The sequence below is a fragment of the Curcuma longa genome, chromosome 10 (assembly GCF_044706935.1).
Source record: "Curcuma longa cultivar G26 ecotype Majalengka, Jawa Barat chromosome 10, ITB_CL_G26_1.1, whole genome shotgun sequence".
NCBI lineage: Eukaryota > Viridiplantae > Streptophyta > Magnoliopsida > Zingiberales > Zingiberaceae > Curcuma > Curcuma longa.
This window is the reverse complement of record NC_133870.1, coordinates 4,533,165-4,560,529: the sequence shown is the minus strand read 5'-3', so window position 1 is coordinate 4,560,529 and position 27,365 is coordinate 4,533,165. Positions and strand designations below refer to the sequence as shown.

The 27,365-nt window shown below is 37.5% G+C and overlaps 5 protein-coding genes and 1 pseudogene across 7 annotated transcripts; 3 read left to right on the top strand and 3 right to left on the bottom strand.

Moving 5' to 3' along the window:
• Positions 1 to 526: 526 nt before the first annotated feature.
• LOC141835516 (uncharacterized) lies at positions 527 to 1,809 on the bottom strand (annotated as a pseudogene).
• A 1,196-nt stretch (positions 1,810 to 3,005) lies between these two features.
• On the top strand, positions 3,006 to 3,889 carry LOC141835491 (uncharacterized). Its single transcript, XM_074722909.1, has one exon. The coding sequence runs from the start codon at positions 3,006 to 3,008 to the stop codon at positions 3,852 to 3,854; it is 849 nt and encodes a 282-aa protein (XP_074579010.1). The 3' UTR covers positions 3,855 to 3,889.
• A 1,067-nt stretch (positions 3,890 to 4,956) lies between these two features.
• Positions 4,957 to 6,129, bottom strand: LOC141835515 (transcription factor MYB118-like). The gene is made up of 3 exons (XM_074722928.1): positions 5,795 to 6,129; positions 5,600 to 5,726; positions 4,957 to 5,523 (listed from the first exon to the last, which is right to left on the bottom strand). The coding sequence occupies exons 1-3, from the start codon at positions 6,127 to 6,129 to the stop codon at positions 4,957 to 4,959; spliced, it is 1,029 nt and encodes a 342-aa protein (XP_074579029.1).
• A 1,850-nt stretch (positions 6,130 to 7,979) lies between these two features.
• On the top strand, positions 7,980 to 13,327 carry LOC141836513 (plastoglobule-localized metallopeptidase 48, chloroplastic). Its single transcript, XM_074724020.1, has 9 exons — positions 7,980 to 8,240; positions 8,403 to 8,460; positions 8,744 to 8,811; positions 9,143 to 9,322; positions 9,703 to 9,799; positions 9,874 to 9,983; positions 12,509 to 12,642; positions 12,808 to 12,982; positions 13,089 to 13,327. The coding sequence occupies exons 1-8, from the start codon at positions 8,013 to 8,015 to the stop codon at positions 12,941 to 12,943; spliced, it is 1,011 nt and encodes a 336-aa protein (XP_074580121.1). The 5' UTR covers positions 7,980 to 8,012; the 3' UTR covers positions 12,944 to 12,982; positions 13,089 to 13,327.
• Positions 10,352 to 20,852, bottom strand: LOC141836511 (pentatricopeptide repeat-containing protein At5g14080). 3 transcript variants are annotated; one of them, XM_074724018.1, is made up of 4 exons: positions 19,187 to 20,852; positions 14,317 to 14,697; positions 13,999 to 14,176; positions 10,352 to 10,557 (listed from the first exon to the last, which is right to left on the bottom strand). In XM_074724018.1, exons 1-2 carry the CDS (start codon positions 20,850 to 20,852, stop codon positions 14,384 to 14,386), a joined length of 1,980 nt encoding a protein of 659 aa, XP_074580119.1. In that variant the 3' UTR covers positions 10,352 to 10,557; positions 13,999 to 14,176; positions 14,317 to 14,383. The 3 variants fall into 3 exon arrangements, with proteins under 3 accessions (XP_074580119.1, XP_074580118.1, XP_074580120.1); XM_074724017.1 differs by lacking the exon at positions 10,352 to 10,557 and having other exon boundaries at positions 13,846 to 14,176; XM_074724019.1 differs by lacking the exon at positions 10,352 to 10,557 and having other exon boundaries at positions 13,846 to 14,176; positions 14,327 to 14,697.
• A 1,481-nt stretch (positions 20,853 to 22,333) lies between these two features.
• LOC141836067 (nuclear transport factor 2B) lies at positions 22,334 to 26,755 on the top strand. The gene is made up of 2 exons (XM_074723475.1): positions 22,334 to 22,702; positions 26,423 to 26,755. Exons 1-2 carry the CDS (start codon positions 22,406 to 22,408, stop codon positions 26,495 to 26,497), a joined length of 372 nt encoding a protein of 123 aa, XP_074579576.1. The 5' UTR covers positions 22,334 to 22,405; the 3' UTR covers positions 26,498 to 26,755.
• The last annotated feature ends 610 nt before the right edge of the window (positions 26,756 to 27,365 follow it).

The following is a 27,365-nucleotide window of genomic DNA, read 5'->3' as shown; positions in this document are numbered from 1 at the left end:
AAAAATTACCCCCGGAGTATAGCTGAGTTGGTTACGACGCAGCAGAATTACAGAAGAGGGCAAATGTTCGAATCTTGGCGAAGCCAAGCAACATCCTCCTGCGTCGTAACCAACTGTAGTTTCTCGATTTATCTCCTCACAGATGGTTGTAGGGCCGATCGTGTAGGCCGTTAAGGTGGCAGATTGAGTTGAGAAGAAAAAATTACCACCATTTTGTAGAAGAAAAAATTACATCCAAAAACTTTCAATTCATTCACTACATCATCACATTATCACAAAAGTACAAATACAATACTAATGCAAAAGTATTGAATCTAAAACTAACTCATTACTAACAAAATATTAAGTTTTAAAATTAACATAGTCTTATAAAAGAAAAACTCAACTAATTTACTATGAATTATTTTCAACTATCATATCCAAGTACTTGCCATCTATAAAAATAATCCATAAATTTGTATAAGTAAATTAAATAATGAAAATATAAAACTAATAAAAATAATTTAAAAGATTGAATATCAAGCTATTATTCCTCCAAGTGTATCTCAAACCTTTATAAAAGATCATAAGGTATAATTAAATTCTCTTCTGGTTCTAGGACAATTAGTATTTGTACTTCACACCAATTTAGTCTTAATTTTTATCTCCCTACTATAGTATTTAGATCCATGCTGAGGAGCACTCCTTTTGCCATAAATTTTATTGAATCAAATAAACTTTTGATCAAGACAGGATAACCAATTTACATGAAAGTGTAAATAGAATAAAAGTTTAAAGATGTGTGGAACATAAAATAAAAAAAAAGTAAATGTAATCTTACACGTAAAGTTGAACAAGGTGGAATAGAACTACTTAAAGTGAATTAATTTAATAAAGGATTTTAGTTTGATAGATTAGAAATCTTTAATTCCAATGTTGCAATATGTTGGCCTTGCTTTTTACTTTATCTGCTATTCCATTATTAGTCGATTGCATGTGTCATGGCTAGAAACTACTCCCCATAAATCAGATGGGTTAACACCATCACTAAACATACGTACTCGACTAGGTCTATCTGGTCTAATAATTTAAGCAAATATATCATTCTGACTCACTTAATCATTACAATCTTTAGGAAGTTGATATACTAGTTCTTTAATTGTAACCTTTATCAATATATGACATGTTAATATTTATTTAATACATAACTGATAATTTATTAAAAACACTTTAAATTAATATAATTGAAAGTATAAAATAGTTTATCAATTTTTCTTCTACAACAATGCTTGAGAGACTTCTATTGGCATGAGTAAAACAAGCATAAAATAATTCAACTAGTATTGAAGGACTTCCAATGTTGTATAGGGTGCATGAGTGGGACTTGTGGTTGCATGCAACCACACAGGACCAAGTTTTCTAGTTTGATTAAAATTATCTTGTCTTTAATTTTCTTATAGACACAAGGGATTTTGATCACAATCATAAATCTTTATAGCTTGATCAAATCTAATGTTCTAATACCTAGATGCTTATTTAAGTCCAAAAATTGACATTTTCAATTTACATACTTCATGCTTTTAACTCTTTTGGATGAATCCATTTGATTACATTACATAGAAGTTATTGTCAAGATTTTCTATAAGAAAAACAATATTGACGTCTATTTGCCATGCGCTTCATAATCAAAGTGAGTTGAATGGATACACATAAGAAGGTTTCATAGTAATTAATTTCTTCTTGTTGAGTAAAATCTTTTCCAACCAATCTACCTTTCCTTCTTTCCCTCTCTTTTGTAGATTCGTTTTCACTCAATGGGTTTTACCCCATCTGGCATATCAAAAAGATTCTAGACGAAATTAGTGTGCATGGATTTTATTTCCGAGCCCACAATATTCCTTTAATGGGCAACATCTACATCCTTCATAGCTTTCTTATACAAAGTGGGATCCTCCTCTTGTTCAATGGATATTATTTCAAAGGATTCTCCATAGAGTAAATTCTTAGAGGGTCATCAAACAACTCTTCCACTACATCTAAGTCATGGAGGCTCTTAGTTGATTTTTTTTTTAATTTAGGTATCTATTTCTTACAATTTGATTAATCGTAGAGGTGGATAGTCCGGTCCCAATGACCAACACCAAGTAAATCTGGGAAGCATAGGTAGATCCTAATATACCACTCCAGCACTTCACCAGTGGTTCAAACTTTACGAATGCATTCGAAAATACCTAGTGTGAGATTGGAATTCCTTGTTGTATGATAATCATTCTTATCTCTTACCACCACACCATATATGGGATGACTGATCTGTTGATTGTTGCTCTCATTATTACTTGATCATCATGTCCTTCATTCTCATAGGTATTTAAAAACTCTATCTCCTCTAGTGAATTATGGACAGAAATAGAAAAGATGAAATATTTGATAGTATTTAAAAATATCATAAAATAAACATAAATAATCATTTAGTTAGCATTACAAGTGAATATTATTTTAGTGTCAAAATACTTTTCTATAAGAACTAAAATTATTATCACCACCTAGAACAACTAGCAAGCAAGCTTTTACATTGTTACTAGCAACCAATTCATTACATATTATTCAGAAAAGAAGGAATAGGTTTCTCTCGAAATCGAGACTGTTCCTTCAATGTGAACTAGATTATCTATTTATCTCCTCATAGATAGAAGTAATATGTCAATAACATAAGAAGGTTGAACATATTCAATTACAAATTGAACTATTATGTTTAAAAATTTTGAAAGCTATTGGGTGATGTTATATGGCAACCTTTTATTAATTAGAAATTTAAGTATAAATTTAATTTCTAATATCTATTATAGTAAATATGTGCCATTTATGATTTATTAAATATCCATCTTATCCACATAAATCCAATTGTTTATATGTTGCAATGCATCAGTAATCGTGACGACATTTCTTCTATCTCTTCCTCTCTATTTAGCACTTTCATGTCCCCTTCTTCCTTCCATCCCAACCCAAATCAAGAGCTAGCTCCACCTATGGCGGTTCGCATCCGGGCCAAACGCGCCACCGCCGCCCTTGGTGAAGACGCCAAGGCTCGCCTCGTCGCCGGTTACGCCAGCAGCAGCGGCAGCGAGCACGAGACCGCCTTCTCCTCCCTCGTTCACGCCTTCTTCGAATGTGACGCCGACGACGGCCATGACTCCGATGACGACCAGATTAAGTTCGAATCCGACTCGCGAGATAGCTCGCTCCTCCGAGCCGCCGCCGAGGTGGCGGATCTCGTCCGCGAGTGGACTGAAGACGATGACCCGTTCCGCCTCCGCCTCCTATCCGACGTCTCGGTTTCCTCTGTCGGACTGGCTGCCCTCCGCCTGCGCGGCACCGCCTACCGACGCGCCGTGATGACCCGGCTGAGAGAGAAGGGCTACAATGCCGGTGTCTGCAAGGCGCGGTGGGAGAGCGCCGGGAATCTCGTCGCCGGAAGTTACGAGTACGTCGATGTGGTGACAGAGGAGGAGGACGGCCGGCGTTACATAGTGGAGCTGAGCTTCGCGGCGGAGTTCGAGGTCGCGCGGGGGGGAAAGGGAGACTACAAGGAGGTGACCGAAGCGCTTCCGGAGGTTGCGGTGGCTCGTCCGGAGGAGTTGCTGCAGGTTGTTCGGGTGGCGGCGAAGGCGGCGCGGCGGTCCCTCAAGGCGCAGGGCCTTCACGTGCCGCCGTGGCGGAAGACGCCGTACATGGTGGCTAAGTGGCTGGGACCGTACCGGAGGACGACGAACAGCGCCGCGCTAAGCTCCACTGGAGCTCCGGCAGTTGGCGCCGGCGAGGCAAAGTACCGAGCGGTGGAATTCGCGACGGCCGCCACCAGCGTGAACATCTGCTAGTATGCGGCGCCAGGCGACACCGCAGCTGTTAGTGACAGAACGACGTACGTGGCGCAATCTGAGTGGTTACTGTGTTGTTGACTTAATCCAATGGACAAGGCAACAACAATATTATAATTAGTCTAATTAGAAGATCTTTTGAATAATTCAAATTAGAGGTTTAAATTCATACAATATTATAATTCTCGCCCTCTTATGACAATATAACAAGTTACACGCGTTCTATTCTTAATTAAAGTTAAACAAGCTTACCTTTAATGATTTTATCTCAAAAATATCCTTTGATCTAAGGTTATAGTAATTATCAGTAGTTAAAGTATAAAAATTATTGAGTAATTGCTATAATATCTATAAGTTATTGAATAGCTACTACAATATGTTTATGATAAATTTAGAATGTGAAATTTAAAATTTACATTGTGTAAAAATTTTCCAATAATTGCTATAATATGCACAAGTTACTTAGTGATTGTTATAATGTGTTTATGGTGAGTTTAAAATTTACACTACTAAGAAATTATTAGTAGCTGCTATTATATAAAAACTATTCAATAGTTACTATAATATGTTTAGATTTTAGAATTTATGATTTATAGTTTAGAATATGTGAATAATATTATATCAAAATACTATTTAACAATTTGATCAAAATTATTTAAATTTCATTAAAATTATTTAAAAATAATTATAGAAGATATTATGCAGCTGCTACAATTTAAATCTTAAATTCATTCAAAATACGTTATACCAACTTTTATATGTTATAGTAGCTATTCCGTAGCTTTTATAATAAATACAATATAAATCTAAACTCTATATCAATCCTAAATATATTATATTAATTATTGAGTAGCTTCTATATAGGTAGTTACACCACTAAGTCAAAGGTATTTTCAACCTAAAATTGGAGTATCAATTTATATATATATTTAAAAAATAATGACGCTCAGGCTCCCTTGTTATTTTGGTCCAAAATAATATATAAATAAATGAAACTCTTTTATTAAAAAAATGAAGTCTTTTGATTTTTGTGTGATTAAACTGTGAATATTATTATGTGTGTGATTATTTGATTATTTCTAATTGCGAGATCCATTATGAATTATGGTTGCTGCGCGCTCTTGCAACGGGAGATCATCTCCATCAGCTCCACCTCCGCCTGGCCGTCGTCCTCCCAGCACAGCTCCGCCGCATCCCCCATCTCCTCCCACTGCGGGCAATCGAAGAGGTATCCGGCACCGTCATCTGCTCCCACCTTCATGATCTCCTGCTCCTCCTCCGCCTTCCCGCCGTCGTCAAACAGAAGGCTGGTCCAGACGTCGCCGAAGTCATCGTCGTCGTCGTCTGCTGCGGCGGAGTTTCGGGAAAGAACGCAGGCGGCGCTGGGGTAGGAGTTCTCGGACGAGGTTGGTGGTGGTGCGGCGGCGGCGGCCATCAGGCCTTGAATGTAGGTCTGGAGGAGGACGCCGGAGTTGGGGTTGCTCACGCTCCTGGCGGACCGCCGGCGGCCCCGCGGGGCGAAGTTCCTCCGCTTGGTGGCGTTCCAGTGGTTCTTGATGGAGTTCTCCGTCCGGCCGGGGAGCCTCTTCGCAATCTCTGCCCATTTGTTGCCAACCTCCGAATGCGCCTCGATCAGAATCTTGTCCTCCTCCTCACTCCACGTCTCCTTCTGCACTGCGTCGTCTTCGAAGAGTCAAATCAAAAAACAAATTCAACCCCGCGTTCATCGTTAAGAACAACTTAACCTTGATATTAGGCCTGAGATGGTTGTTCCATCTCTCTCTGCATTGCTTCCCGATCCTTCCACGCATCAACTTTGCAATCTGAGCCCACTTCGTCAGTCCATGCTTCTCCACCAGACTCATCAACAATCTGCACAACTACACCCACATTAATAATCTTCATGTTCTTGAGAGATCAAAGAAGGAAATTAACAATGCCTGTCTTCTTCGGCTGTCCATTGGCCTTTCTTCCCCGTGCTCTTCTTCTGTGCTTTTCCACCAACCCGCCTCGTCGACTTGTTCTTCATCATCATCGTCTCGACCTCCTCCTCCATTCGAGGCTTACTGCTGACGACGACGGCGAGCTCATTTGGAAAAGCCATCGGGACTTGCAGGAGGTTATCTGCCAAGTGGCATGGCGACAGGATGCTCTCCGTTTCAGCGAATGGAAACGAGCCGTCGAGACCAAAACGATCAAAACCGGTCGCTGCTCCATCGAATGGGTGAATGAACTGTAGGAAATCTGGGTGCTGATGAAAGAGGTCGTCCCCCATTTCCACCTCCAAGATTGGTGGTGCCGCAGAACTTGATATATACACATGCATGCATATATTCAATACGTGGTGTAATTAGTTTAATTAATTAAGGCTTTGCAAATCAATTAAACGATGGCAGTTACTCAGAATGACAATTAACTTAACTAATGGCGGTGTGAATAACAAGCAAGAAATGTAGATGTGTCGAGAATTAAGAGTGCAACTTTAATTGCAGATATCGGTTACTGCATGCATCTTTTCACTTAATAAAAATAATCCACGAATTTAACGACCAAATTTAAAACGGTCACTAATTTAACGATCGAATTTAAAAATCGATCGCTAAATAGCAACCGATTATAAATCGAGTCGTTAAATTAACGACGGAATTATAATCGATCGCTAAATAACGATCGAATTTAGAAATCGATCGTTAATTAGCGACTAAATTTAAAAATCGATCGTTAAATTAGCGACGGAATTAATATTTGATCGCTAATTTTTGAATTAGACGGTACCTACGCAAATAAAACCAAATTTTAACGACCGACAAAGGTTCGGACCGAAGTTTGTGGTGGTCGCTAATGTAGCGATCGAAATTAAGTTCAGTCGCTAAATAACGACCAAACCTATGTTCGGTCGCTAAATAGCGACTGAACCTAGGTTCGATCGCTAAATAACGATTGAACCTAGGTTCGATCGCTAAATAACGACTGAACCTAGGTTCGATCGCTAATTTTAGCTACCAGTTCGGCCTTTGGTCGCTATTCCTTCCCTAAATTTCCGACGCAACCTTTCTCTTCTCCGAATCTCCCTTCTCCTTCTCCCGATCTTTCTCTTCTTCAAATCTCTCTTCTCCTGCGAATCTGCGATCTCTCTAATTTCTCTCCGATCTCCTCCTCCGTTGGGATATTTATGGCGGGATTTCTCTCCGTCGTCTCGGGGTAAGTTTGTTAGGGTCAATTTTGTTTTTTTGTTGGTGTTGGGCGCGGTGCGGTCGACAGCTGGTCTGGTGGCACAGCCGGTTCCGTGGCCGATTTCAAATTCAGTCGCTAAAATTAACGACCGAACTTGATTTAGGTCGCTAATTTTAGCGACGGAACATGAAAAACAGTCGCTAATTAGCGACCGAATTCGAGTTCGGTCGCTAAAATTAGCGACCGAATTTAAAATCGATCGTTAAAATTAGCGACCGAATTAGAAATCGATCGCTAAAATTTAGCAACTGAATTCGAAATCGATCGTTAATTAACGATCGAATTTCAATTCGGTCACTAAATCTAATAACAACTAAATTTTTTATGATTTTTTTTATCGATCGTTAATCGAATTTAGCGATCGATTAGCGATAAAAATTCGGTTGCTAATCATGATTTTTTTTTTTTTAGTGTTTGAAGGGTAGTCAAATGCTTTTAATGGATCAGGGTCCAGGGAAGGCCAGAAACGGAAGAAATATCGTCTATGGCCAGTAAATTTGCAGCTCTCTGTCTTTTATTTTATTTTTATTTTTTATGTTTAACGTTTTAGAAAAAAAAAATTATTGTGAGAGGTCAATAATAATAAGATAAGGATCGAAGTGTAGCCTTGAAAATTTAGATGTTTTGTCAATGAGAGAGAAATGGCGGCCAGTCTTCACCGCATACAGAGCCTCTTGCTTCCCCTCTTCGTGCACCATCTGGGCCGTTGGATCTTAATCAAACGGCCTTTCTTGCTGAATTTTTTTACGGCTGTCGTACGTGCGTGTGGATTTTACCAATGCACCCTCGATGTTAGGAAAACTCCATCGTTGAGAAAATTTCTTTTGGAAATTGTAATTAATAATATTAATAAGGGCATATGAACAAGTTTGTCACTGTTCGTCGTCTAACTTGCGAAACGATCGTCCGGGGAGGGAAACGCAAATGGCTTCGCTTCTCTCCTGCTCCACCTGCGTCGTCTCCTCGAAACCCTCCTTCCTGATCCCCGGTTGGGGCTCGAAGCCACGAACGCGATGGGGTTCGATTGGCCTTACAATTGCGCCGCAGACGGAGAGGCGAAGATCGAGGGCTCTCGCTGTGGTTTCCCGGGCCTCCCGGGTCGTCTTCCGAGACCTCGACGCCGATGATTTCAGGCACCCTCTCGATAAGCAGGTCGGATCTTTTCTAATACCTTAGGCTAAATCTGCACGTTCCCCGTTGTAATCGGTGATTTCCTTCAGTGAAACTTTGGTTCGATATTTAATTGGCTATTTTGCATATCAAAAAATGAGTTTTTGTTCGATGAGTAATTTTGTTGCTTATGTTTGTGTCCAGAATACTCTGTTGCTGAGGACAATTCCTGGGCTGAATGAACTTGGCAAAGCATTATTAGGTATAGACACACATCATTTAGAGGTTTGAACGGGTGAAGAACGAAGCATATTAGTCCATAAACACTGTTAAGTGCAATAAAAGTCCATAAGCAGATTGCATATTTGTCAAGATGATGTGATTTGCCTGTGTATGTTATGCTATATGTTTCTGTGACTTGTTTTTAAAGATAACTTGAGGCCAACAACCCACTGAACATATAATTAAAGCCACAAATATGCAACAAAAGGGTGACTTTGTTCCTTTAGTATCTCAGAATGACTATTTGTTCTTGATTGTTGCAGGACCAGTTACAGAGCAAGTTATGCTTCTCGAGAACATAGGAACATCAGTTCTTGTTTCTGAAACACAGGTTGGTGTTGGCACGCCAACAACCACAAACTATTGATTTTCCATTCAAAGAGTAACCACTTAAAAAATCATCAATCCATGCTTCAATGAAAGTGTTGATTATAATGCATGCACTATGAAGAATATTAAGTGATACACATTAAGCCTGGGTATTTGTTATTTATTTTTTTATTTTGCTTATGTTATGTTAGAGCATAACACTTCATTTTGAAAAGCTTTCAGCAATATCTCAAAGCTCCCCTTCATGTAGTAGTGAAACTAGTCTAAAAAATACAAAGAAAGATCTCGACAAATAAAACTCTCTGAATCACAATTTTATTTCTTTTTTATAGCTCCCTGACCTGCATAAGTTGATGGTTGAGGCTGCCAAAGTACTAAATACAGAAGCTCCTGATCTTTATGTTCGCCAAAATTCTGTTCCAAATGCATACACTTTGGCAGTCAGCGGCAGGAAGCCTTTTATAGTTGTCCACACAAGTCTTGTGGAGCTTCTTAGCAGAAGAGAATTACAGGTATAAATTTTCTGTGTTATCCTAATTCTTTACAAAATTACATTTGAACTTTAGGTTCAGATCTCTAGCACTCTGTTCCATCCCTTCTTTCACTATCTTTAAGAGAATCATTCCCAGAGTGCATTTTCAATGTCTAGATAGTAGGAAAACATGTTGACCTTGTCATCTTTTGGTGCTTTGGTCATTCTCTGTGTCCTTTACACTCTCTTATCTTTCTTCTATCTTATTAAGTTGCAAAAATGTTAATGAAATTGTCTTGTATCTCTGCTAATATAGCATACAGTACCTGTATAGTTTCTACTTTGTACTTCACTTCCGAAAGTATTTTTCATCCCTTGATCCAATAATTTACTTACTCGTTGGGATTTACCTTTAACCAGGCTGTTCTGGCTCATGAACTGGGACACTTGAAATGTGACCATGGTGTGTGGCTTACATTTGCAAACATAATTACCCTCGGAGCTTACTCTGTCCCTGGTATGTTTCATGATGTCTTGAATTTTTTTTATTGATCATGGACATCCATGCTAAGGGACACATGATATATCCAGGGCTTGGTGCGATGATAGCCCAGAGTTTGGAAGAGCAACTATTTAGGTGGCTCCGAGCTGCTGAGCTAACTTGTGATAGGGCAGCTCTCCTCGTCGCACAAGATCCAAAGGTATTTTTGAGTTCTTGGATTCATTTGAATGATATAACAACCTATTTCCAGCTATAAGTTCTCAGTGTTTGATAGCACTGTTGCTAGTGTCATTGTGTAAAGCTGGAATCTTTGTAGGGGAACATGGTGGACTAGTAAATGGTGTAGGGACAGAAAGAATTATAGTAGGAAAATGAACAACCTCTATAACACAATTAAGAAGATGATATGATGGAGAGGAAGGGAGTAGACTCAGGGAAAGTCACATTTGCATAAATAAAATCATGTTGCAACTCAAGTAGGATAAAACATAAATAAAACAAATATACCTAAACACATGAGAAATAAATAAAGGTCAGCATGAGGGAAAAGAGTTCTAAAGGGAATTTAAGCATGAAGAGTTGAAGAAGACATGTTATCTGTAAGGTATCATATACTGGCATTAACATCATTCCTTAGGAACTCACCTATGATGTATTAGTGTACAAGTTGTCTCAACCAAGTAGCTGTTTTTCCTCTCAGCAAAACTATATTTCGGTTGTATGAGGACCTGAATCGATGAAGGGTACTCTGACACTCCAAATTGAGTTTTCGCCTGTTGCATTAGCATTGCCATTTTTAGTGCTTTAATGAACACTCGAAATTCAGTTATAATGTAGAATATAATTCAGAATCTTTCTTCATAAGAAGGTCTATAGTAGTCATCTATAAAGGTAACAATATTTTAAATTAAACTCTTCTGCAAAAAGGTGGATCCGCCACCTTAGACATCGGCCCCACGACCATCTGTGAGGAGGTAAATCGAGAAAACAAATATCAACCCTTGTCCTCTTCTGCAATGATAAGGAAAAAAGTTACAAAGCAAATTTATTACATACTAGGAGGAAATGAGGATCAAATATTTTCTTCAATTGATAGGGTTCATATTCAAGACTCTGAAGTGTAGAAAGACTGTTAACAATCTTTTGTGAATTCTGGAGACTAGAATCTTCTATGTGATAATGGATTTGAAATGGAGAGGAATCAACTACCAAAGTAGATGAATTGGCAATCAAAGTCGAATGATAAATATTCGAATGTCCTGCCTATAGCAAGTATCCTTTTAGTCCATGAACATGAATGGAAACAAATTCAGTAGCATATGTTTTTGAACAATTTTGCAACTTATTAATTTTGCAAATAGAAAGTAAATTCAAATAGAACTTAGTACACAACTAAATAAAGGAGCACCAACAGTGTGAGAGTAGCTTGACCAGAGAGTGATCCACATCATTGAGAATGACATGAATAAGTCGAGATATACACTCAATTTTTGAAAAAATAGAGAAAATATTGGATATGTGTTCAATCTAAAATCCAACTGATTGGTTTACTGACAAGTGTCATGCTGGCAATAGGATTATTTCCATGAGCCAATGATGACACAGACTAACATAATGTACTCTAGGAGATTTTCCACTTAAGAAAGTGCCTGATACTCCATAATGGATACATTTAACCTTGGCTGTAGTAGTGAAAGGCTTGCTACTAAGACTACGCTCACAAAGTAAATTTTTAGATGAATCATTATTGACCGAAGTGACAATCTCCAAAAATCGGCATAGCACAGCTGTTGCAAATATGAAGGATTTCTGGAAATCAAGGGCTGCAGGAAAAACAGCAAATGGATCTGGATTTATAGAGGAAACAGTAAATCCAGAAAATAGAATAACAGATTTGTTAGAGCATTTGGCAGAGGAAAAGCCATCTGGAACACAATAAAGCCTGAACTGATCAGGAAAGAAGCAGAAATCTCCAAAGCAAAGACTCTGGAGCAAGGTGGAAATAAAGTCTGCAGAAATCTCCAGAACTAGTGAGGGAGGAAGCAAATATCTCCAAATTAAAACTTTCAGGAGCAATCTGAAAGCAAAACAAACTGCTGAAACAGTGAGGTAATCTTCAGAATCTGTAGGGAGATTCTTGAGCAGGTTCACAATGAAGGGCTCCTGAAGATCAAGAAGGATGCAGATTGCAATGAGTCCCAAACCACTATTAGGAAAGAATTGTCACCAACATCTCTCTGGAAAGTGCCTCATAATAATTAGAATACTGAGAATAGAAGAACTGGATCTGAACCTAATCTAGAACAGATTAAGAAAAGGGTATTATTGACTCAAGCAATCACATTCTTCAGGTGAAGAACTGGCATGAACACTCTACAGCAGGCGGATTGAGGAAGGAGCACTTTAACACAAGGGATGTGGCTTTGATACCATGTCCAACTAGGGAAAATTTATTAGAGTTATTTTTCTAGTTACTCCTTTCTGTCTCCTGATAGATTTCTATTCTTGTTCTGTTTAGATTACATCATTTTGGAATATTAACAATTGAGCCCTAGCTTATTACAATATGGTCCTCAACATATGTAAAGATCTTTGCAACAAGAATGTAAAGTGATAGATGCCTCTTCCTAAACATATTCTCTTGTATTCACATTTCTTATTTGCCCTTCCTAAACTGTATTTGGCAATTTCTAATTATCTGTACTACTGCTGTACTATCAAGAGGTGGTCATATCTGTCTTGATGAAACTGGCTGGAGGTTGCCCGTCTCTTTCTGACCAGCTAAGCATAGATGCTTTCTTGGAGCAAGCTCGCTCGTACGACAAGGCTTCTTCAAGTCCCATTGGGTGGTATATTAGGTTTGTTTCTCTCCTTCCTTGTGACACTCATCAGCAGTAGTAAGGTGTTAACACCAACTATGCCATGAAAACTGATCACGGATAATTTAGACCTTAAAATTTATAGCAGTATAAAATCTCATTATGACATGTGTTGGACTTCATGGTTCATTGCCTTGCTTCCAGGAATGCACAAACAAGGCAGTTATCCCACCCTTTGCCTGTTCTGCGTGCTCGTGAAATTGACGAGTGGTCAAGAAGTCATGAATACAGATTCCTTCTAAAGAGAGCTGCCCAGCTAGAAGATTCACTGAATGTATAGATTTTCCTTATGCAGTGGGGAGGGGTGGTCAAGCAAAAGGTAAATGGGGGTATTTGGCAATTGGGTAATTCACATTCGTTCCATGTCGCACATTCTACTTTAGCTTCTAAACAATCATGCCTGGATTTTTCTTGTGGTTCTGCAGGATTTGCAACAGGATATTCAAAGAGCTGAACAATAGAGAGGATGTCGATACTAAAGCATGATGTTAACACAAACTGAAATTTGCCTGAATTTTACTGTAAATTAGCATTGTATATGTCAACATAGAAGAAAGAAAATTAGCATTGTACACCAACATATCATTACCTTTCTGAAAGTAGAGATTCAAAAAGATTATTGTTATCATTCCTATGGTATCTCATAAATATTCTCTGTTGCATCTGTCATCTTGATATTCCTTCTACTTTGAGAGCCCATGATAGCACCATTTTCTCACATGTTAAGTGATAGTATGTGTAGAAATATGCTTCCCGAAGAGAGAGGTGAAAGTGTAAGAAGGAAAAAATGGAGGTTGTCCTTGAGCATCTCCTTGTGGTTTTGCAAGGAGATGTGGTTTTCAGTCCTTTTGATTTTCAAGAGTATTTATTCGATTGAGTTTCTTTCAAGCATTGTTGTTTGAAGTTGTGTCTCTAGCTTGGATTATTAATTAGTGGATCCTTCTCCTCCACCATGGACATCGCTGCCTATTGTTACAAACCATGTAAATCTTGCATTTGACTATCTTTGTCTATTGTCTTCTCAATTTTGCTCAGTCTTGGAATTTCTTTCTGTGATCTTTAGTTTGAAAAAGGTTCTACACGATTTTTACCCTCAACATTGTCATCGATGGAATGATGTGATAGTTGGATCGAGATCTATGTCGATCAAAATTACAACATAGTTTTGCAAACACAAACAGGTTCTGACATAATTATTCAATCGTTTTCACCTGTGCTTGGAACTGAAAGTGGCAGTGTTTATACTTTTATGATTGCAAAAACAATCGCAAATAACAATTTCTGATAAAAAGAAAATCTGTCATACTTATTTCTTGAGATAAATTAGACATGTACCATATTGACAGAAGCCTGCTTGTCTCAATGGCAGTCCAAACTATGTGGAGCTTGATCAATGGATGTGGAGCTTGATCGATGGAGTGGATTGTTAGTTTTCCTCACACTGAAAAAACACCCTGAAAGTAACATGGGATTCTGGATTTGGAACACCAGGAGTTTATCAGGGAGAAAGTTCCTTCAAATTGAGAAAACAGAAAATCAAGGGACATAAATCTATAACTGTCCTCTTTCGATAGACATCTATCAGAAGAGCCAAATCAGAAGAAAGACAATCAATTTAGTGTACTAGGATAGCATTCTAGGTTGATAATTTACCTTTTCCGACCTTTAGAACATGCATCTGGCTTCCAATTTTGCATAGTCAATACAGTTGGGAAACTCCTTAGCATCCTGCTGAATGACTTTCCAATACATTGATCCATGGATCTTTTGTGGAAACAAATCCGCGTGCATGCATTGCTTGAAGCAATTGTTTGACAGGCTCCAAACTTGGTGCAGTTGAAAGAGATGCCATAAGGTCTGTCAGTATTGCTTGAAATTTTGAATGAACATTAGTTTGTACCCATCCTATGTGCTCAACAGACATCTCAACTAGACCAGCCTCTGTTAACCCTTTCAGAAGAATGACATGAGAATCTGTGCATTCGGCTTCTGAAGGCAGGCTTTGTATTAGACCAGATGCCGCTGTATATTTACCTGCATAAGTCCATAAAACAAAACCACTAGGAACTAGTAGTCCACAAGAATCCCAACAAGTAAAAGGAAAAAAAGAAAGTATTACTAGTTTTGATGTGCCGTGCCACTTTGCATGAATGACCTTTAAGAATCAAGAAAAAGTATGCAACCAAGTTGAAGTAAACAACTACGATACAAGCAGGTATGTATCCTAAGCATCTCAAGCAATAGTATACCAATGCACGTACTTATTCACAAGGATCTAACTGACATGGATAAACTATTCATATCAATATCCAACCCAAACATGTCAAAATAAGAACATCCAAATTGACACAGATAAACTTTTCATATCAATATAAACAAAGGTTATATACAATTGATAAGTTTTGAAGAGTTTAACCATATATAATTTTTTACCAGCCATCAAATAGGTAGAATATTCATTAAATTGTGAACCATTTGCTGCCTAGGGCATCCATAGTGTGATGTGTTTCAAATGGCAATAAAAAGTAATTTTTCTAATGATACTTAAAATCCAAAAAATTATCAAATAAAATGTGTCTCAACTAGGAATATCACAATTACACTTCATCCTGGCCCTTCAAAAGGAAAGTTGTCATTGAAATCCTTTATTATCTAACATTCAAGGAAATAAAATTAAATTTAAGAGATGAGAAATGTTAGGGACCTCTTTTGAAATAATATATGGGGATTTAAACATAATAGTGTGATTGTGGATGTACACACATATATAACATGGTATCAGAGTGATTAGTCATCTTATGATACCTAATCTAGTGTATCAATCTCCATCAACCGACTCTAACTCACCATCTCAACTCCATTGATCTCCCTGGTGTTGCAATGCAGACTCTCGTTACACCACCACTCTCACATCAAAGAACAAAGCTTCATCATGTCGTCTCCTCGAGTACGTTGACACTGTCGACTGCCTTAAGAATCCACTTTCACTCAAGACTAGGTCTCGGTCTTGAGACCAAGCCTAGCTCAACTTAAAGCAGTGGATCCTGAATTATAAATTTAAGAAAAAGCAGGCTGCATTAAAAAAAATAAATCCAGAAGCGATGCTAGAGATTTTGACTATCCTATTGACTATGTTGCCCTAATTTCAGCATAGCAAGTTACTTAACCACATCACTGCATGTTCAACCTACTGCTTCACCTTTCATGTCCTATGACTTTTACCACAAAGCTTAATAGGAAGAGTTATGATTCATGGGCTGCAAAAGTTCAAGTTTGGTTCACGGGTCAAGGTCAAGAACATCTTACCACCTGTGGTTAAAGTAGACACAACAATGACAGAAGTCTCCAAAAACTTCTCGATGTTATAACCATCCATTCTTTCTCCTAAATATTTTGACAATCCATTCTTTCACCTACTAATGATATTTTCAACAATGATCATTTCTTATTGAATAATATATCTGTGATATCTGAAACTCTTTCCATGATCATCCATTTTAACTATTCCATCAAACTCTCATAAGATACTTGTGAGTAATAATTCAAGCATGGACGCAAAATGTATAAATTCAAAAAGAATGACCACGTTGGAGAATGGGGAAAGAGAAACACTTAACAGGAGCCAATGTTTATGAAAAACACAAAACAAAAAAGGAAAACAAAAGCAAATCCAAAAGAAGCTTGAAAATTTTCGATCGACACTACATCTTCCTCTTTGCCTCAAAGTTGAAGTAGCTCGATTTCACATTTCACCATCAATTTTTTGCTTTTATTCATCTTGTGTGTATTATTTATGATCATATTCTTTAACGAATAGTGATTGTAATTCACTCAACAACATGACTAAAGTGAGCAGAAGGGGCACTAACCACAACCCACCCCAAGTTCAAAATATCAATATATTGATAAAGTGGTCATATCACCTTAGCCATCGAGGGGAGGTGAAGAAAAAAATTTAGACTCAATTAATCGCAAGGGCAGCAAAACAATGAATTAATAGATATTGAAGGCTTAAATCTAATCTTCACATAAAATCCCCAAACCAAGGCCATAATCCTACCATGCTAATTCTAACATGCTAAACTGGCTCTCTAATGAGGCATCATGGAAGCAAGGAACGGGATAAGAAATATGGACCAAGTCACCTATTTATTCAGATTATCTATGAACCCTCTTTAACAATCCACAAGCCTCATGGTGCAAGTAAATCCCATAAAGTGGAAGGGCTAGTAATACATTAGCTCTCATCTCAGAAGAGGAAGTAGGTTCAAACATAGAGGACTATCTCAGGGTAATCTAAATTCAGATGAGAAATTTGAAACATGAAGCATGGATTAGGCAAGGTGGTAGACCAGCTATCAACATCATTGATAATGATCAATTGCTAGGCAAAGAAGAGGTAAGCAAAGGCACAAGTTAGTTTTAATTTTAAGAAAAATCCAACCCAACCAAATTCCATATGACGTACAAAAAAAATCTATGAATCAACCTGAATTTATAAAAGAAAAATGCCCAAATTGATTTTTATTTTTTTATTCCGTCAGGTTGAATTTTAAGTTCTTCAAGGTTTCAAGTTTCATTGACTTTCCAAGTTTTTTGGGCGGATGTGTGTCACATAGTTAATGAATAATTGTATGAATTTGTTGAGATTAATTCATGTTTAGTTGTTAATTTAATGAGCATACCTTAATTAGGTTATTGGAATAGAATAATGGACACAATATTGTCTTTGCATCATCTTAATTGAATACCTTTTCATTTTTTTTCTCCATTTTTCTATCCATGGGACTTTTGTTATACGTAACAAGCTAGGCAAAGATAATTTCTTCGCTCTACGTTGAGAAGTGTTAGAATTATCAATGTGGCATCCCAATTTAGTCTCACATAGTGAGTTGTGGACTACTAGAGGATTTTTATAAATTTAGATGTGTTAGCTACTATTAACTCGGGCTTAAGCATTTTAGGCAGTTGGTTCCAAATTCTAAGGAACAAAGCTCATCTCTTACAATCATTCAGTAACATCTCTTGTACTCTTTTATTCTTTTATCTTGTAAAGAGAGTACATTAAGAGGTTTCTCCACCTCCAAAGAAGGAGAAAATTATGACTCACCTAAAAAGTTAGTAGGTCATTGGAGTAGGACTGGAGGTTCAAAGCACATTAAATGCATTAGGTTAGCATTGTGTGTTTATTTGTATTTATCTTTGTCACATTTCTTTGATCTTGATTAACATGAATGACAATGAGTGTTTAAGCCTTGCCTTTGCAAGAGCATTGAAAAGAGTTTGACTCACAGACCCACAACTATTCACCCCTCCCTTTATAGTCGTGTCACCGGTCCAGACAACTATCACAATATTGTCTTTGCATCATCTTAATTGAATACCTTTTCATTTTTTTTCTTAATTTTTCTATCCATGAGACTTTTGTTGTACGTAACAAGCTAGGCATAGATAATATCTACGCTCTACGTTGAGAGTGTTAGAACTATTAATGTGACACCCAAATTTAGTCTCACATAGTGAGTTGTAGACTACTAGAGGATTTTTTTATAAATTTAGATGTGCTAACTACAATTAACTTAGGCTTAAGCATTTTAGGCCATTGGTCGGGCCTAATAAGTTAATGGATCAATTCTCTTGTCTAAGCGGGTTGTGATAATGTTATTAATTTAGTCCCATATAGTATGGATACTAGTGTTTAGGAATTATGTCAATGTCTTATATATAGTGTAAGAGTTCCCCTTTAGTGCATAACAATATAATATTTTCCTTCTCAACTATAAGAATGCTAAGATGGATGGTGTGACATTATTCGTAGGTATAATGTAAGAATTACTAATATCAACACCAATTAATTGTAGTTTCAAACTTTCAATAGATGACAAAATGATAGAGCTAAATGATATGGGCATGTATGGTGTGATAAGTTGCATCAATTAGGGTTAAAAAGTTAGGGGTAGAAAGAGGTTATAGTAAATCCCATTTCATTTGATCAAAACTTTAGAATTTGAAGTAATCTAAAAGATCTAGACATTACTGGCGATACAGCTTTACATAGAGTTCAATGGTGAGATATACCCACATTGTTGAGACTTAAATAGCAGATTGTAACTATTGTTCTAGCTACGTATGTTCAGAAAATTGAATTCTGAATTATGTGAAGCATTTTCAACAACTTAGATTCTAGAGATGCCATGACAGGAAGACAAATTTTAACATGACATTCAATTGCCACTTTGTGCTTATCAAAACTTCCACAATAAATTGATGACAAAACTACCAAAATTCTCTACAACTCAAGGAATCAGTTGGAGTAAATTGAGATTTAGGAACACAAAGGAAACATAGAGAAATGTTCTAGGACCAAATTATTAAAGCAAAACAAGTTCAATGCAGCTGTAACTAAATTATTAGTCGGGTTATAAGATCTGGATACCTGGTTAACAAAAAAAACTGTAACCAAATGACTATTAGAGATGATCTTTAAAGATAAATGAATGGTGGCCTCAGTGAAAGAATATACCATCTTTGCAGAGGGAAAACACTAAATATCTCAACACAGAACTGCCAATTGCCTTATCCTGATGCATGGACTTTTTGTAGATCTGGATTGCATCTTCTATTCTATCTTCTCGGCATAAAACGGTGATAAGTGTTATGTATGTAGCACTATCTGATACAATTCCTTTATCCAGCATATGACAATAAAGATGCCTAGCCTCCTCAGTTTTGCCTTCTTCAGAAAACTTGTTTATAAGAATGTTGTATGTATGCAAATTAGCACTACAGCCATTTGCAAACATTTCATCCCAGAGCTTTTTAGCTGGTCGCAAGAGGTCCCCTCTGCAACAAGCTTCCATGAGAGAGTTGTAAGAGTAAATATCAGGACAAACACCATTCTTCTTCATCTCCCTAAGCACATTGTAGGCTTCTCTCACTCTTCCTGCCTTGCATAAGAATGAAACCATCAAATTGTATTGCTCTAGTCCAGAAAAAAAACCTTTATCCATAAGGACCTTAAAAACATTCCACATCTCATCACTTTTCTGGTTCCTACAAAGATTCTTACTCAATTTGCTCAAGACTGAAAGACTAGGAAATTGGTCCTTCCCAATCATGTAGTTGCAAAATAAGATTGCAGACTCAGGATCAGCAGATGACACTGAACCTATCAACACATTGAGCACATCATTGTCAATTGGAAACTGTCCACCAACAATTGCTTCACCCAATTCCTTAGCCTCCTGAATCCTTTTATCAGATATTGATGAAAGGATAAATTCTCTATAGTCATTTTCTCTAGGTGCAACACCGTACTTTCTCTTCTTCTTCAGTATTCTCTCTGCTTCCTCCACTCTACCCGCCAGAATATAACCTTCAGAAACTATCCTGTATGGAATAAAATCAGGTTTGAATCCTCTATTTCTAAGCTGTTCCAGTGCACAGCAAGCATCCTCAATTTTCCCAGCCCGACAGAGCCTACTTATGATTAGAGAAGCAATAACCGAGCCATGAAATCCGAAATCCATCTCTTTAGCCCCATCAAGCATACCCAAAACCCCATCTAGTCCTTCCAAGTCACAAACTTTACCTATAAAAACACCAAAACTTACATAATTAACAATAATATTCCTCTTAAACATTCTTCCGAACACCTGTCTTGCGACATCAAGAAGCCCATCCGAGGACAGTGCGGCAAGAAGGGAGTTGTACAATGAAGTAGGCAGTTCCTCTGTGGCTGAATCGATCAGTTCGGAAGCCTCGATGGACTTTCCATATTTCAAAAGCGAGAAGATGGCGAGGTGATATGAAGAAGAAAGGAGAGGAACGTTGTGGCTTTTCGCCGTTTTGAGGAGAGGCCGGATCAAGTGAGGATGGCGGGAGAGCGAGAGGGACTTGAGGAGGGCGTGGTAGGTCTCCGGGGTGTGAGAGAAGTTGGGCTGCTGTGCTGCCCAGTGGAAAAGGCCGGACGCTAGAGTATGGTAGGGGAGGAGGTAAGGGTCGATGATGGCAGCGACGAGGGGAGGGGTAAGGGTGAGGGGGGCCGCCGCTGGGAGGAGGCGGAAGCGTAGAAGTTGCTCGATAGCGGGGCTCCATGAGCGGGAGGGCTTGGAGGCGGAGAGGAGAGCGCGTGCGAGACGGTGGGTGGCCGAGCCGGTGGTGGGCTGGAACGGAGGTGGCGGCGGCATTTGCCGGCGCTGGGATTTTTGTTTTTTTTTTTTTGTTTTTGTTTTTTGGCCCTTACTGTCTTTTTGCGAAATGCCCTCAAAATCTTCGAATTTTACCTCTTATAGTTTCAGTCTGTCATGGAAATATTATGCGTTATTTTTCCAATATCTACTCGTCGCAATCTCACAAATTCAAGATTTTAATAGGGTAAAAATAAAAAAAGACTATCAAACTATCCGAAATATTTTTATATTTTAAAATTTAAATGACTAATTGTTACAACTAATTATGATTAACTTCTAACATATAATATTTACTCATTTTCATAAAAATATCATTATTTTATATTATTTTTATTTAATTGAAGATGATAATCTAAATAAAATAATATTTTAATTATAAAATGAACAAATGAAATTTCATAATATGTATTAAATTTTAAATAAATATTATTTAATCATGATTGATTTATAATAATATGTTATTAAACTTCTATAATAATATTATTATTTTATATTAATTTTATTTATTAAAGAATGATAATTTAATTAAAACAATATTTTAATAAATGTAAATATGTAAAAGTTATATAATATTTATTATATTTTAAATGAATATTTTTTAATCATGATAATATAATAGTTAATTATTAATTTCAGTAAAAAAAATTAAATCTGCCATCTCAACTATCCTATATTATTGATTTTATAATCATTTATGAAGAGATAAATTAAATAATTAATTATTAGCTATGTAACAGCTCGTTGTCACATTTTAAAATCAGATCTAGAAGTATTTCATATAAGTTATTTTAAATGGGATGCCAATTTGATGTTAATTGTGATTTTTGTCCATTTTAATACTGTCTAAGTCAACTGTTCTAAACAGTTATAGAATGGTTCATTTAATAATTTTAGTCAATTTATATAAATACTCTTTATCTAAATCAATTTGGTTTTGTAAATAAACACTCTTTGTATTTTGTGAACTCTTTAATCTATATAATATTTTTCTTTTCTAATTTAGACATTTTAAGCATGTAAAAGTTTTGATAAACCTATTATATTTTTTTAAGTAAATTTAATTTTAAAAATAAAGCACTCTTTATCTTGCTTGGGCCCTTTTTAATATATACACCACTTATCTTTTTCAATTTAAACTAGTTTAGAATCATTAGTATTTTAGAAAATATTGTCCTCCTTATAAATAAATAAATACTTGTTTGTCCTCCTTAAATCCTTTAGATTTGTTCGAACGTAAATTGCTTAAATTAAGATTGTTTCAAAAAAAGGCTGGGTTGGGCTGGGCTGGGCTGCTATTGATTGATCGCTTTATTAAAAATGAACAACTAACGTAGATGCTAAATGGGCCGGGCCGTTACTGGATCTGTGCACTCCGTGAATGATAATTACGACGTGCTTCCCCTGCCTAAAGAGGCAAAACGATCTCAGCAAGGGCAGGGCAGCGCCGCTACTTGCTTCGCTCTCACGCTTCCTCATAAGCGCAAGGGCGGAAGGGAGGGGAGGGGAGGGGAGGGGGTTAGGGCGAGATATCGGCGGCGACGGCGGAAGCAATGGACCCGGATGCGGTGGCGAAGGCCTTCGTGGAGCACTATTACCGGACATTCGACACCAACCGGGCGGCGCTAGGGGGGCTTTACCAGGACGCCTCTATGCTCACCTTCGAGGGCGACAAGATCCAGGGCCCCGTGGCCATCGTCGCAAAGCTTACGTCTCTCCCCTTCCAGCAGTGCGCGCACGCCATCTCCACCGTCGACTGCCAGCCATCCGGCCCCGCCGGCGGCATGCTAGTCTTCGTCAGCGGTTCCCTTCAGCTCGCTGGCGAGTCGCACGGACTCAAGTTCAGTCAGGTATGTTTTCTGTAGGCATGCCTATTTGATCCGAGCAAGATCTATCAAACTCCTTGGGCTAATTCTAGGTTGCCGATAACGGATCTAAGGCAGCGTTTGGTTTGAGCGTTTTCCATTTTCCTTTTCCAATTTTGTAGAAAATGCTGAATGGTTTGCATTTTCCAACGGAGAATGAAAACTCGTTTTCCAGAAAAACAGAAAACGATAAATCATCGTTTTCTAAAAAATAGAAAACGCGGCTTGAGAATCAGAAAACGGGAAAATGCGCTGCTTCTTCGCTTCCGTCCCTTTTCTCTTCCCCTTCCTTCTCGTCTTTTTCGTTTTTGTTTCTCTCTGAGTCGAGCAGAGAGAAAGGGGCGAGATGGCGCCGCTTCGCTTCCGTCCCTTTTCTCTTCCCCTTCCTTCTCGTCGTTCCCAATCGCCATCGGCCGTCCCTTTTCTCTTCCCCTTCCTTCTCGTCATTCCCAATCTCCAGCGGCACCATCTCACCCACCACCCCCGAGTCGAGCAGTTTCTGGCTGTCAAGCGACTTCGGAGACCTGTTCTCTGCTGTGACTCCGGCAAACGATTATAGTTCCTACATGGATTTCATGCTCGACTCTGCCGGCTTCGCTGCGGCTTTGACATTCGAAGGAGAGGAGAAAGGGAAGCGGAGAAGGAGAGGTGGACAGATGAGAGGCCATGGAGCGGAGAGCAGAGCTCCATTCCGATCTGTGAGCGAGCGGTGGTTTGTTGGAGATTTTTGCAGAACTTGGTGTTGGCAGACTTGTGACTTGGCGAGTTGGACTCAGTTGAACAAGAATGAGAATGAGACATTAGTAAATTGATATGGGAGAGCTATAAGGATTATGACTCTTGAAGCTTTAGCAACATTCACATCTAGAAAATAAAACTAAATGAAACTAAAAAGAAAGAAGATGATCGTCATGAACTATATGAATAATCTTTTCTACAATTTGAAATACTTTTTTTTCTCATTACATAGTGCTTTAATACAACATGATCTTTGATATATCATACCAAACGCATTTTCCAGTTTTCTTTTCTAAAAAATAGAAAACAGCATATCATACCAAACGCATTTTCTGTTTTCTGAAAACTAGATCAGAAAATGGAAAACTAGAAATAGAAAATGAAAAATAGAAAATGAAAAATATTTTCCAAACCAAACGCCCCCTAAATTTCCCGTATTTGAATTTATAACCTATTTTTCTTTTCTGCAATGATCTGTATAATTTTTCATTGATTCTAGGTTTATTGGAGCATGTTGAATTGATGATTTCCCTTAGTGTGCTACTACTTAGTCTAATTGTCGTGTTTATTGTTCTCACATAATTTTCTTTGTTCTTTTGTGGCGTTAGATCGGATTGAGATCACTTCGACTTCGTCTATCATTCTGTTAGTTATTGTTTGTGCTTTTAGGCCAAACAAAAATGTTTGGAGTTTTCTGGGTGGCTATTCTTTCTTAATGAATGGCCGCTCAAATTAACTTCGTGACATCAATGAAAGGCATCTGATCATGCTTAAGAATCAGCTATGACCAACATACAAATGTAGAACATACTGCATTATTATCAATCAGAGGCACGACATTTGCAAAATCCTCCAACATTATTCATTGCCTCCTATATCACCTATTGCAATATTATAGTTAAAAAAAAATCTTATTTAGTACATTTGAACTGATTTAAACTGAACCAAATTGACTTAAAACCCTAAACTACCTTGTTCACTTGATATATCAATATGATTATTCTACATTAATAATTAATATTGATTGATATATTTCATATATTTTACATTTTAATTATAATTTCTTCTGTGTAGAAGCGTGAAATGCATGTGTTAATTAATATACTTTATATATATTTGTCACACACACACACACACATGTGTGTGTTTTAATTATAACCCTTATGCCTAACGCTTATGTATTGCTCTTAACTCTTAACTTTTGTGATATGCTCTACTACATATCCCTTGCATATGTTTTTTTTGAAACTATAAGTTTAACTATTTACAAGAGACATTTGTATGTCCTGACGTTGGTGCTTCTAACATGGAATTGATCATTCATCATGGTGAACAACAAGTGAAGTTATATCGAAAATTTCTTCCAATTCAAATTTGAAGTAGAATTGAGTTGATGTGTCAAACATGAATAGTTGTGTTAGAATGTATGTATCACTTAGAACAACTACATGGGTTGGGCGGTGCTGGGCCCAACACAAAAGGCAGGTCCATGCTAGGTAGTGGTGCCATGACCAATTGCTTAGGATAGCTTAGACCCGAACAGAACTGTGCTCAGTCAGTATGACTCAATCCGAGATTGGTCCCAACACAACTCACAGGCCAAAGTCTTACTTCATAATTCGTTTATAAATTATTAATACTAATTATAAATAGTAAATATCTTAATAGCTAATAAAAATATTATTTGATTTTGATTTCTAATCATTTTTCATAATGTTTTAATATTTTTTTGATAAATAATTGTAAAAATTTAACTATTTTTTAAAAATCTATGCATGATGGGTTGGATCTGCACCAACTGAGATCGAGCTCATGCTAGGCAAGACCTCAACCAATTCAGGTTGTGCCGGACATGACCCAAATTGGTCTAGACTGGCATGAAGTCTCATTGGCCATCAGAGGCTTAGGCCATCCCAAGCACAAGCAAAACCTATTGACACTTGTAGAAGGGGGCAACTATGGTTTTGGCTATGTTTCTTTTAGAGGAATACCAAAAGGGAGAAAGAAGGAAGAAAAATAAAATTAGTCATTTCCCACGAGATATTGTTGGGTGGTGAAAAGAATGTGCAAGGCAAACTTCTTTTTTTTTTTTTCATTTCGGTCAATGTTGATACGTCCAAATTGGCAAAAAGTTGGTATAGCTGCTGCCACTTTGGAGAGGGCACACACACACACCTCCCCACATCTTCACGATGGCATTTCCCCACACCTCGCTTCTCCCCCTCCACCACTTCCAAATTTCATAAGAACCAAATCAAGCAAACAAGGATTGTTGAGAAGGACCATTGATATCATTAGGCGGGGAGATAAAGTAGCGAAGGATTGTTGAGAAGGACCATTGATATCACTAGAGGGGGTGATAAAGTAGAAAGGCATAAGAGAGGCAGAGATGCATTTTTTGCAGTTGATGATGAACACAATCAAGAAGTTGAGAGAAAGGAAAGGTGGAAAAGTTGATGATGAACACAATCAAGAAGTTGAGAGATGGGAAAGGTGGAAAAGTATTGAAGGTGTGTAGCTTGACTGATGTGCTACACAAAGGTTCTGTGTCAATTTGATCTAGTGCAATCGTGAACCTACCTCTATGTTTTTTTTTCCATTACTTTCTGGTCTCTTCTTTGTGTTTTCTTGCTTTCACAATGTGTAAACAGTAGTTGTTTTATTAGCAACCATTGACAAAGAAGTATTTCATCCTTCACAATAAAAACCCTGACCCTTAATTTAATAAAAGATTTCATACATATTTAGAATTTTCATGTCAGATAATTTAACGTGGTTATGAGTTGGCTTGTTGGTCCCTGATCCACCAAATTGTTGATCAAACTACTCTAGTGCCTCTAATTTTTGTTAATAACTGTATGCTGATTCTTGTTGTAACAGTCTTGGTCCTTTCTGTGTTTTTTAGCTCTATATTTACTGCAATCCTATTAGTCAAGGGAAGTTTATTGGTTTGTGTCTCTACTGCAGATGTTTCAACTGATGCCAACACCTCAAGGAAGCTTCTATGTGCTGAATGACATATTCCGTCTAAACTATGCCTGAGCAACCTTTTGTATCTTGACTTCATGGCAGTAACTGCACGACAACTTGTGATGGGCTTGGGATTGAATAAGGGTTTATTGTTATGTCCACCTCTCTTTAATTGTTTGTTCTGTAAGATTGCTGTTTGGTTGTATGCGATTCAACGTCTTAAGGATCTACAAGGCTTTAGTCATGATCTTTTTTACTATGCATTGTAAGCGTATCTGCTTATTAAGACGGATCATTTATCATTTATTTGAAGATTTGGCAGGTTCTCTATTTGAATCCCCACAAATTTGACTGCATAAATCACTCTTTACGATTGAGGGAACATGGTCCCATGGTTTGTTGAAGTTGTAGTCTGCCAATGATCTGTTTTTCTCTAAATAGTTCTCTATAATATATAACCACAGTCTGTTTCAGTATGTATTTCTGGATTTGATTTCATACTAATTTTCCTTATTTTTCCTGCAGTGATCAGGATAGAGGATGCTGTTTGGCGTTCCAAGCTGTCTAGAACTAGCTGCTTTTTATCTGCATCAACGGGAAGCAGATTCTGGTGACTTTGGTAAGCTCTTTTTGCACTTATTACTCGATGATTGATAGATTATGCTTGGTGGTCCTGAAACCCTTGTTGAAGCAGTGAGTTGAAATATTTTGTTTTGGGCTTACCAAATCACCCTGAAATCTGATTTGGTGGGTTATATAACAACAGGAGCAGAATGACGTAGTTTTACGTCAACTATGATTAACTTGCACATATGCAAGAGTCTTACTTATAGGATACACTCCAAAAAATTAGGCATTTTATGATGAATTTTAAAAAATAATTCATTGCAGAAATATTTTATGATGAATTTTATGATAAAATATTTTTTGTAGGTAATAT